General features: G+C 44.5%; 1 protein-coding gene across 2 annotated transcripts in view; it reads left to right on the top strand.

Annotated features, from left to right (window-relative positions):
- Window positions 1–12,563, top strand: part of LOC105009144 (glutamate receptor ionotropic, NMDA 2A) — a 248,229-nt gene that overhangs the window by 79,753 nt on the left and 155,913 nt on the right. For both annotated transcript variants that reach the window (XM_029122035.2, XM_029122036.2), the window contains exons 11-16: window positions 3,368–3,539; window positions 4,311–4,464; window positions 6,071–6,196; window positions 8,550–8,779; window positions 9,898–10,058; window positions 11,414–11,601. In XM_029122035.2, the coding sequence (XP_028977868.1) occupies window positions 3,368–3,539; window positions 4,311–4,464; window positions 6,071–6,196; window positions 8,550–8,779; window positions 9,898–10,058; window positions 11,414–11,601 (1,031 nt within the window). The remainder of the gene's footprint in view (window positions 1–3,367; window positions 3,540–4,310; window positions 4,465–6,070; window positions 6,197–8,549; window positions 8,780–9,897; window positions 10,059–11,413; window positions 11,602–12,563) is intronic.

Genomic DNA, 12,563 nt, shown 5'->3' with positions numbered 1-12,563 from the left:
GAGAACCGTTTCTCTAGACTGACTTTGTACTGGCATTTGGCTGCCTACATTCTCGAGTGGGACTTTTCTTGGCCTCCCTATTAAGGGCTGTGCACCTTAATAGTCCAGTGTAACACAGTGAGAGTCCAGTGAAACACAGTGAGAGTCCAGTGAAACACAGTGCTTGCTGTCCTTGACTATATCCAGTCTATGGTGTCAAGGCAGTACTTTATTTCCCTAAAGGCTTCTTAAGTCCATTTCTGAACTCTGCATTTGATAGGAGTTTGCAGTTTGCAGTTTGTCTGTAGACAGGGATGAGCTGGATTTCCCCCAGGGAGGCGGGCAGGTTAGGGCTGTGTGCCCCTTCAACAGGGCTGTAAACTTCATCCAGGATTTTGATTATTCCTTGTTGTCAATTTTGCCAGTTGCCAGTATCTGGAAAGATAATGTTCAGATAATGTGTGGATGAAAAATCCCCCCGGTGGTCAATGTAACACGGGTGACAGTCATGGGGTGTGAAGAGGGAGGAAAGCATGTTTGAAGAGTCACGACAGAGTAAGGAGATGGATATAGGAGAGATGACAGGATAGAAGAGGAGTGATGACAGGATAGAAGAGAAGGCAGTATTGGGAGAGAACAAGAAATTGTGACTGTGCATGATAATCTGGGTAGTGGCTAAGTGGATTTTCTCCTGCTTTCTTCTTTTCCTCTTCTTCCTTAAATAACAGCTCAGCAGTCTTTTTTTTTGGGCAACAATACTAACATTTGATAGGACTGGTGCTGAAACTGTGATTCCAACACTAATGAAATCTGTAGTACTTACCTTAAACAAATTTGTAGTACTAGCACTAATGAAATATGTAGTACTAACACTAATGAAATCTGTACTACTAACATTAGTTAAATATGTAGAACTAACACTAAGGAAATGTGTAGTACGAACATTAAGGAAATGTGTAGGACTAACATTAATGAAATGTGTAGTACTAACACTAATGAAATGTGTAGGACTAACATTAATGAAATGTGTAGTACTAACACTAATGAAATGTGTAGTAATAACATTAATGAAATCTGTAGTATTACCACTAATGAAATGTGTAGTACTAACATTAATGAAATGTGTAGTACTAACATTAATGAAATCTGTAGTATTACCACTAATGAAATGTGTAGTACTAACATTAATGAAATCTGTATTATTACCACTAATTAAATCTGTAGTACTAACACTAAGGAAATCTGTAGTACTAACGCTAAGGAAATGTGTAGTACTAACACTAAGGAAATGTCTAGTACTAACACAAATGAAATGTGTAGTACTAACACTAATGAAATATGTAGTACTAACATGAATGAAATCTGTACTACTAACACTAATGAAATCTGTAGTACTAACACTAATGAAATCTGTATTACTAACATTAATGAAATCTGTATTACTAACACTAATGAAGTCTATAGTACTAACACTAATGAAATCTGTAGTACTAACACTATGAAATCTGTATTACTAACATTAATGAAATCTGTATTACTAAGACTAATGAAAATTGTAGTACTAACAGTAATGAACATCTGTAGTACTAACACTAAGGAAATGTGTAGGGCTAGCACTAATGAAATCTCTTGTACTAACCACTAATGAAATCTCTAGTACTAACACTAGTAGTTAGGGTTAGGTTTTTATCCTTTTTTTAGTTAGCCTTTATTTAACCACATTTGCCTCATTGAGATTAAAAATCTCTTTTCCCAGAGGGACCAAGAATAGCAGCACACTGATGTTACAGTAGATAAATTCACAACATAAAAACAGTTTTACTAACAGTTCCTAGTAAACCTGTTCATGTATTGGCACAGTGTAGATTAAGGTTCAAACATTTATAGCTCCCAAATATCAATCATAGTTTTGACTTTAGACTTAAAGTCAGAGTCACTAGATGATTTAAATTGACATATTTTGTAGCTCATTCCAGGTGGAGGGTGCACAGTACTAGATTTAGAGTCCCATGGAACAGAGCGTCAAGCATACATAATGAGCCCATACAGGGATGCCTGTACAATACCTTAATCTTATACAGGCAGAAAGGTAACATACACAAGATGTTTTCTGGACTATCTTCAGTAATAAAAACCCAACTTTAGCCTGAGCTTTTTTACAAAGCCCCCTGTGTGATGCTTAAATATTAGACACTCATCAGTCAGGTATTTGTAAGTGTTACCCTCTCTGTTATCTTGTCCTGCAGAGTCAAGGTACTATGAGATTCAACGGCTCTGTTTTAGTCTTTATAAAAAGCATTAGCTTTGTCTTGTCAGCATTTAAAAGTAGCTTCAGTTGACAGCTGCTGCCTGAACATTATTAAAAGTAGACTGCAAATTATCTAAAGCCTTTTTGATTGTAGCTGCACAAAAATAAATGACTTAATCATCAGCAAAAAAATGAACACTAACATTTGGAACATGCTTATCAACAATATTTATATAGATAGAGGAACACAACAAATATCCTAGATAAGAGCCCTGTGGTACCCCCTTATGGACAGGTAACATATCAGAGCCCTGCAGCACCCCCTTATGGACAGGTAACATATCAGAGCCCTGTGGTACCCCCTTATGGACAGGTAACATATCAGAGCCCTGCAGCACCCCCTTATGGACAGGTAACATATCAGAGCCCTGTGGTACCCCCTTATGGACAGGTAACATATCAGAGCCCTGTGGTACCCCCTTATGGACAGGTAACATATCAGAGCCCTGCAGCACCCCCTTATGGACAGGTAACATATCAGAGCCCTGTGGTACCCCCTTATGGACAGGTAACATATCAGAGCCCTGTGGTACCCCCTTATGGACAGGTAACATATCAGAGCCCTGTGGCACCCCCTTATGGACAGGTAACCATATCAGAGCCCTGTGGTACCCCCTAGGGACAGGTAACATATCAGAGCCCTGTGGTACCCCCTTATGGACAGGTAACATATCAGAGCCCTGTGGTACCCCCTTATGGACAGGTAACATATCAGATATCTCAGCATCAGACTGACACATTGTGATCTGTTTTGTCAGGTCGTTTTTGAACCATGCAACTGTCTGTTTATGTTTGTCTGTTATGTTATTTGAAGGCTAGGCGATGGGGAACATAGATTTCTGCGGTGGGTTTGAGGTCCCCACAAGATTAGAAAACATAAACTTGTGGTGGGTCTTTCTGTCTGTGTGACTGTTGGTCTGCCTGTCCTGGTCCTGTGAGACAGGCAGGCAGAAAGCCTTGTAAGCCTTTAAAATGTTGTTATGACAGCCTATTCAACATACTCACACACTCCTTACACACAACCACAGCACATGCACACAGAACCCAGAAGACTACACACTGACCTGTGTTTTTTTGCAGTAACTCGACGAGGGATGGAGGTTCATATATTAAGCAGTGCTGTAAAGGCTTCTGTATCGACATCCTGAAGAAAATTGCTAAGTATGTCAAGTTCACCTTTGACCTCTACCTAGTGACCAACGGTAAACATGGCAAGAAGGTCAACAACAAGTGGAACGGGATGGTAGGAGAGGTGAGACACCATACTGTCTGTCTGCCTGGCTGTCAGCCTGTCTGCCTGTCAGCCTGTCTGTCTGTCAGCCTGTCTGTCTGCCTGTCTGTCTGTCAGCCTGTCTGCCTGTCTGTCTGTCAGTCTGTCTGCCTGTCTGCCTGTTTGTCAGTCTGTCTGCCTGTCTGTCAGTCTGTCGGCTTGTCTGTCTGCCTGTCTGTCTGCTTGTCTGTCAGTCTGTCTGCCTGTCTTTCTGCCTGTCTGTCAGTCTGTCTGCCTGTCTGTCTGTCTGTCTGTCTGTCAGTCTGTCTGCCTGTCTGTCTGTCAGTCTGTCTATCTGTCTGTCTGTCTGTCTGTCTGCCTGTCAGCCTGTCTGCCTGTCTGTCAGCTTGTCTGTCTGTCTGTCAGCCTCTCTCTTTATTCATTTTAGGTAACATATCAGACTGGACACATTGTGATTTGTTTGTCAGGTAGTTTTTGAACCATGCAACTGTCTGTTATGTTTGGGCATAAAGGTTAGGTCATTGAGGTAACCTTGATTTTGTGATTTCCAAATGGTTATTGAGGCCCCGTCTCCCTGCAGAATAGTAGCTTGTTTCCTTGTCCGATGCCGGTCCTGTTCTTATCCTGCTGCTTATTCAACCAGGAAGTCAAGACCATAATCAGTACACGCTGGAAGGAATGCACTCTCCGGTCTTCTACTTCAACTGAGCTCACAGGCATCCAAGCAACGAATCCGACTATCGACCACCCCAAAACCGTAAACATAAAACTTTCTGTATGTGTGTTGTCTAGGTGATTGAAAAGAAGGCAGCAATGGCCGTGGGTTCGTTGACCATCAATGAGGAGAGGTCGGAGGTTATTGACTTCTCTGTCCCCTTCGTAGAGACCGGCATCAGTGTCATGGTTGCCCGTAGCAACGGCACTGTCTCTCCATCTGCCTTCTTGGGTAACACCTTGTTTTTTTTAAGGTTCTCACCGTGCGGTAGATATGTTCTATAGGGTTCTCACTCCTGTAGATGGTTCTATAAGGTCCTCACCCTCAGCAGTTCTATATCATAGAATGTATCCCAGCTCAGACGCTCTGTTAGAACAGGCCAGTCAGTTAGAGTCTGGCAGGAGTGTGTGCATGCGTGTGTGTGTCAGTATGTTTGCGTGTGTGTCAGTATGTTTGCGTGTGTGTGTCAGTATGTTTGCGTGTGTGTGTCAGTATGTTTGTGTGTGTGCATGTGCGTGTGTGTGTCAGTATGTTTGTGTGTGTGCATGTGCGTGTGTGTGTCAGTATGTTTGAGTGTGTGTGTCAGTATGTTTGAGTGTGTGTGTCAGTATGTTTGCGTGTGTGCATGTGCGTGTGTGGGTCAGTATGTTTGCGTGTGTGTGTCAGTATGTTTGTGTGTGTGCATGTGCGTGTGTGTGTCAGTATGTTTGAGTGTGTGTGTCAGTATGTTTGCGTGTGTGCATGTGCGTGTGTGTGTCAGTATGTTTGCGTGGGTGTGTGTGTGTGTGTGTGTCAGTATGTTTGCGTGTGTGCATGTGCGTGTGTGTGTCAGTATGTTTGCGTGGGTGTGTGTGTGTGTGTGTCAGTATGTTTGCGTGGGTGTGTGTGTGTGTGTGTCAGTATGTTTGCGTGGGTGTGTGTGTGTGTGTGTTTGGATGACGACAGGGTGTCAGAGATGGTTCAGTATCTCTCACACACATTACAACCAGTTCAATGCACAATGTCTCTGGGATGGTTGACCCCAGTATACACACATACACATGCTCTGTCCCTCCCTCCCTCTGCTCCCTCTCTTATTCTCTCCCTCTGCTCCCTCTCTCTCTCACTCTGCATTTGCTCCCTCTCTTATCCTCTCCCTTTCTTCCATTCTCCCCTCTCACTCTTCCTTCCTCCCTCTGTCTGTTCTGTCTTTTTGTTTCTGTTTATCTGACCGAATCTGTCAATCAGTCCTTCTGATCTAAATGTCTTCCTTCTTTCACCCCCTGATCACACCTTTGACCCCCACCTGCTCACCTCTCTCCTCTTTTCTCCTCAGCTATCTCCTCCCCTTTCCTCTCTCCTCTTCTCTCCTCAGCTTTCTCCTCCCCTTTCCTCTCTCCTCTTTGACCTGAGGCAGTGCATCTCTCAGGTCTGACTAGATCCAGGGGAATAATGAGAAATATGGAAATTCACTCAAATTCAAACTTAATGTGACTTACAGTACCTCTTTCTCCCTCAGTGCTCTCCCCTTTTCTCCCTCTTTCTCCCTCAGTGCTCTCATTTTTCTCCCTCTTTCTCCCTCAGTGCTCTCCCTTTTTCTCCCTCTTCCTCTCTATGCTCTCCCTCTTCCTCTCTATGTTCTCCCTCTTTCTCCCTCTCTATTTAGGGAGATTAATGATAAGTGGATCTAGATGTGTGATGTCAGGACATTTTAATGTGCTGCCGTTTCTGATTGTAGCACTTTCATACCAAATGAAGTACAGTCAAATGCTTGTGAAACTCGAAGCCTCTTCTCTCTGAATGTTCTTTCCCTTCTCTCCCCTCCCCTCCCTCCCCCATCCCTCTGTCTCCCCTTCAGAGCCCTTCAGTGCATCAGTCTGGGTGATGATGTTTGTGATGCTGCTCCTTGTCACGGCGATCGCTGTCTTCCTGTTTGAGTTCGTCAGTCCACTGGGATTCAACCGCAACTTGGCCCAGGGCAAAGGTACACACACACACACACACACACACACGCACACAAACACACACACACGCACACACACACACGCACACACAAACACACACACGCACACACACACACGCACACACAAACACACACACACACACACGCACACACACGCACACACAAACTCACACACACGCACACACAAACACACACACACGCACACACACACACACACAAACACACACACACGCACACACAAACACACACACGCACACACACGCACACACAAACTCACACACACGCACACACAAACACACACACACGCACACACACACAACCACACGCACACACAACCACACACACGCACACACACACGCACACACACACGCACACACACACACACACAACCACACGCACACACACACACAACCACACGCACACACACACACGCGCACACACACACACAACCACACGCACACACACACACAACCACAACCACACACACTCACACAACCACACGCACAGTCCAAAACACACACACACAACCACATGGACAGTCCAAAACACTCACACACAACCACATGCACAGTCCAAAACACTCACACACAACCACATGCACACTCCAAAACACTCACACACAACCACATGCACAGTCCAAAACACTCACACACAACCACATGCACAGTCCAAAACACTCACACACAACCACATGCACAGTCCAAAACACTCACACACAACCACATGCACACTCCAAAACACTCACACACAACCACATGCACACTCCAAAACACTCACACACAACCACATGCACAGTCCAAAACACTCACACGCAAACACACACACACAGTCCAAAACACACACAGTACTTAGCTATTGAAAGTTAACTGTCCTTAAAGAATCTAGCTTTTACTCATCTTAAGCCTGAGCCATACCCGAACACTAATCCTTGAGTTGAGTGTTTTGTTGTAATGTTTATTAGTGGAGTGTTTATTGTAGTGTTTATTAGTGGAGTGTTTAATTGTAGTGTTTATTAGTGGAGTGTGTAGTTGTAGTGTTTATTAGTGGAGTGTTTAATTGTAGTGTTTATTAGTGGAGTGTGTGGTTGTAGTGTTTATTAGTGGAGTGTTTAATTGTAGTGTTTATTAGTGGAGTGTTTAATTGTAGAGTTTATTAGTGGAGTGTTTTATTGTAGAGTTTATTAGTGGAGTGTGTAGTTGTAGAGTGTTCTAGTTGAGTGTTCTGTTGTGATGTTTATTAGTGGAGTGTTTAATTGTAGAGTGTTCTAGTTGAGTGTTTAGTTGTAATGTTTATTAGTGGAGTGTTTAATTGTATTTTTTATTAGTTGATTGCATGTTTGTACTGTATTAGGTGTTTCCTTGAACATTTGATCTTGTTTGTGGACGTCCCTGGCCTGTTAATTACCGCTCCAAAATGTAGAAGTTGAGCTTATCTTTTCGTCCTGATTGCAGACAACCTTTTTCAAGACTTTTGCCATTAGTCTTGTTTTATTAATAGTTTACAGGGGATTAATCTACTATTTACTGTAACTAATCATTCTATCCAACAGAAATAAAGTGTGTCCTCATTTGCCAAGCCCATCTGCTGGGGGAATATACCTGACAAGTTGTATAAGGAAATCAAATACCTTGATTATGTGTATTTCATTCAAAGTGATACTGTCTTCAGACGATGTGTTCATTTATCAGACGATAAGTTAATCAGTTACGGTACCCTTCCAAATCTTTGACACATTTAGCCATTCAAGTGAATATATCAACTGGCATATATTATCATATATTATGTTTCGATTGAAGATGAAAGCTTTAAGTTAACCTACTAATTATATAGTCTAATGAGCGTTTTTACATTTCTGCAGTTTACAAAGCGAATGTAGAATCCAGACCAGCTGTCTGGTACCATAATCTCTTGACACAGCGCTTAAGAGAGATCAACTAATCAAGTGTCTTATTCTGGTGGGTTTTTCGTTGTGATCAGGATTAGTTTATCTTGCAGGTTCATGTAATCTCCCATTAATAATGTTTTAAGGAATCCAGCAGTAACCTGCAGGATTGGTTTAAGTTCTGCTTGTTGGTCCAAAGTTAGAGTTGAAGACCGGGTTAGGGTTTCTGTCATTGTGGTTGTCATGGTCACGGAAACAATTAGTCTGCATCACATGCAATTAGATGGTAAAAAAAAAAAAGACACACTCAGAAACAGACAAAATTACAAACAAACCAACAAACTAAAAGACAAAAACAGACGACAGAGAAACAAACACTGCACCGCCACCATACCCATTACACCAAACCCATTACACCAAACCCATTACACCAAACCCCTTGAAATAACGCTCCCCCCCCCCCCTCCTCCCCCCTCCCCCCTCCTCCCCCAGACCCCCACGGCCCGTCGTTCACTGTCGGCAAGGCGGTGTGGCTGCTCTGGGGTCTGGTGTTCAACAACTCTGTGCCGGTCCAGAACCCCAAAGGCACCACCAGTAAGTTCATCGTGTCGGTCTGGGCCTTCTTCGCCGTCATCTTTCTGGCCTCGTACACCGCCAACCTGGCTGCCTTCATGATCCAGGAGGAGTTTGTGGATCAAGTCACTGGTCTGTCTGACAACAAGGTACTGGTCTGTGTTCTGGGTCTGCCAGGTACTCAGACCAAACGGGGATCGTTATGTATATGAGAACTTTGTCAGATACCAATATGATGCTATTATGTAATGTCATTATCCGTGATCATTACTGAAAACCACAAATATAAGCCAGTCGGAACGGGGTGTGGAATGTTGAGTGATAATTGGCTGATTGGACTGTCATTTACGACATGGGCGGGGCATTGGTCGAGCCAATGCTTCCTCTCCTCCTTAGTCCAGAGAACTCCATTTCTTTCTCCAAACACAGGGTGTGTGTTAATGAGAAGATACCCATTAAGATACTTATATTGGTCATAATAAACATTCATGATCTGTGAAAATTTACAGTATTTCTCTCCATCCCCTCAACTCCCCATACATACTAGGTTATTGGGTTTAAGTTTGGGTTTGGTTTAGTGCTAGGGGTTATGGAACAGCAAGGATACCTTTCTCATTTATCAAGTGTCAGTCCATTTTGCTAGCCAATCACAGGTATGCCTCAGCCTATAAGGCTAGCCAATCACAGCCAAGCCTAAGTTTGCCAGGCTAGCCAATCACAGCCAAGCCTCAGTTTACCAGGCTAGCCAATCATGGCTAATCGTTAGTGTAGTTGTTCTATAATGAGCCATTTGTGTTTAGATTCTGTGTTTGGTGTCTGTGGTGTGTTCTTCAGTATTAATGGGTGTTATTTCTATTGGCTGGTAGAATCAAATGTTCCCTTTGTGGGTAATCATGTTCTATCTAATTATCTCCCCCTCTCTTTCTCCCTTGCTCCTTCTTTCCCTCGCTCCTTCTTTCCGTCGCTCCATCTTTCCCTCGCTCCTTCTTTCCCTTGCTCCTTCTTTCCCTCGCTCCTTCTTTCCCTCGCTCCTTCTTTCCCTCGCTCCTTCTTTCCCTTGCTCCTTCTTTCCCTCGCTCCTTCTTTCCGTCGCTCCATCTTTCCCTCGCTCCTTCTCTCCCTCGCTCCTTCTTTCCCTCGCTCCTTCTTTCCGTCGCTCCATCTTTCCCTCGCTCCTTCTTTCCCTTGCTCCTTCTTTCCCTCGCTCCTTCTTTCCGTCGCTCCATCTCTCCCTCGCTCCTTCTTTCCCTCATTTCCTCCTCTACAGTTTCAGAACCCGTATGCCTACTCTCCTCCGTTTCGTTTTGGGACGGTTCCAAACGGTTCCACAGAGAGGAACATTAGGAAGAATTACCCTGACATGCATGAGTACCTTGTCAAATACCACCAGGGAGGGGTTCAAGATGCTCTGATCAGCCTGAAGGCAGGGTACGAAACATCTCACCCACCACACACACCCAGACCGACAGGGTATGAAACCACTCATCCACCACACACACCCAGACCAACAGGGTATGAAACCACTCATCCACCACACACACCCAGACCGACAGGGTATGAAACTACTCATCCACCACACACACCCAGACCAACAGGGTATGAAACCACTCATCCACCACACACACCCAGACCGACAGGGTATGAAACCACTCATCCACCACACACACCTAGACCGACAGGGTATGAAACCACTCATCCACCACACACCCAGACCGACAGGGTATGAAACCACTCATCCACCACACACCCAGACCGACAGGGTATGAAACTACTCATCCACCACACACACCCAGACCGACAGGGTATGAAACTACTCATCCACCACACACACACAGACCAACAGGGTATGAAACTACTCATCCACCACACACAACCAGACCGACAGGGTATGAAACCACTCATCTCCCACCACACACCTAGACCGACAGGGTATGAAACCACTCATCCACACACACCCAGACCAACAGGGTATGAAACTACTCATCCACCACACACACCCAGACCGACAGGGTATGAAACTACTCATCCACCACACACACCTAGACCGACAGGGTATGAAACCACTCATCCACCACACACACCCAGACCGACAGGGTATGAAACCACTCATCCACCACACACACCCAGACCGACAGGGTATGAAACCACTCATCCACCACACACGCCTAGACCGACAGGGTATGAAACCACTCATCCACCACACACCCAGACCGACAGGGTATGAAACTACTCATCCACCACACACAAAAAACAATTGCCCATTAAAAGGCCAATACATTATGTAGAATCTCCATGTGGAAGCTGAGTGAATTGTAGCAACAACAGTCCACATTCAAAATCAGGACTCGCTACATTGTTCAGGGCTTCTTTTTTTTTTGGATGTGTGTGAGTGTGTGGTAACTGTGTGTGGATGTGTATGAGTGTGTGGTAACTGTGTGTGGATGTGTATGAGTGTGTGGTAACTGTGTGTGGATGTGTATGAGTGTGTGGTAACTGTGTGTGGATGTGTGTGTGAGTGTGTGGTAACTGTGTGTGGATTTGTATGAGTGTGTGGTAACTGTGTGTGGATGTGTGTATGAGTGTGTGGTAACTGTGTGTGGATGTGTGTGTGAGTGTGTGGTAACTGTGTGGATGTGTGTGTGAGTGTGTGGTAACTGTGTGTGGGTGTGTGTGTGAGTGTGTGGTAACTGTGTGTGGATGTGTGTATGAGTGTGTGGTAACTGTGTGTGGATGTGTGTGTGAGTGTGTGGTAACTGTGTGTGGATGTGTGTGTGTCTCTGCAGGAAGCTGGATGCGTTCATCTACGATGCGGCGGTGTTGAACTACGCGGCCGGCAGGGATGATGGCTGTAAGCTGGTGACCATTGGAAGTGGGTACATCTTTGCCACCACAGGCTATGGCATCGCTCTGCAGAAAGGATCCCACTGGAAACGCCAGGTGGACCTGGCCATACTGGCCATCATAGGAGATGGTAGGACCCCCTTTTCCCTCGCTTCTCTCCTCTCTTCCCTAATCTCTTCTCCTCCTTTCTCCTCCCCTCTTCTCGGCTCACTTCTACCTCTCTCCTCTCTGTTCTCTTCTCCCTTCTCTGTCTATTCTGTCCTCCCATCTCTTCTCCTCTTTGTGCTCTACTATTGGTCCATAAATACAGTGGTCTTATAGTGTAATGTTCTAATCTGGTCTCTTCAGCCCTCTCACTTTGGTCCAGTCATGAAGAGATATACTGTATTTCAATACTGTATATGGAGTTATTTATGTGTGTGGAACAGGGCTGGGCTCAATTCCATTTGCCTTCCAGTCAGTTCCAAAAGTAAACCAGAATTCCACTTCCAACATTTCCTCATTTAAGAGCTTTGTAGGTAAAGGATGTAGAATTACAGTGTACGTCCTGGATTTACTGTAATCTAAATGGAACTGAGCCCAACCTTGGCATGTAAATAACTGCTTTAAATACCTTTCATACACACATGTCTGCATCAATGCACTGTTCTCTTCCTTGCATGTTTATTTCCATGTTATTTTATCTGTTTCTTTACCTCTGTTAGCCAAGTCCAAGAGGGGACAACTGGCAAGTAAGCATTTCACTGTACTGTACCGTCGTATTTGGACCTCCTCTCTTCCTTTCCTCTCCTCCTCTCCTGTCCTTTCTCTGCCCCTATCCTTCTCTTCTCCTTTCCTGTCTTTGTCCTCCTCTCTTTGCTTCCTCCTCCCCTCCCTTCTCCTTTCCTCCTCTTATCCTCCCTTCTTCCTCTCCCTTTCTCCTCATCTCCTCTCCTCCAATTATTTCTTCCTCCTCTCCTCCTCTACTCACATTCTCCTCTCCTTTACTCCTCTCCTATCCTACTCTTTCCTTCTCCCCTCCAATCCAAGCCTCCATTCCATCTTTATCTCTGTTCTGATTGGTGGGGATATACAGTATACTGCACAGATAAG

Source organism: Esox lucius, chromosome 9, assembly GCF_011004845.1.
Source record: "Esox lucius isolate fEsoLuc1 chromosome 9, fEsoLuc1.pri, whole genome shotgun sequence".
NCBI classification, from domain to species: Eukaryota; Metazoa; Chordata; class Actinopteri; order Esociformes; family Esocidae; genus Esox; species Esox lucius.
The sequence above is the reverse complement of the archived record's forward strand: the minus strand, read 5'-3'. Positions and strand labels throughout refer to the sequence as shown.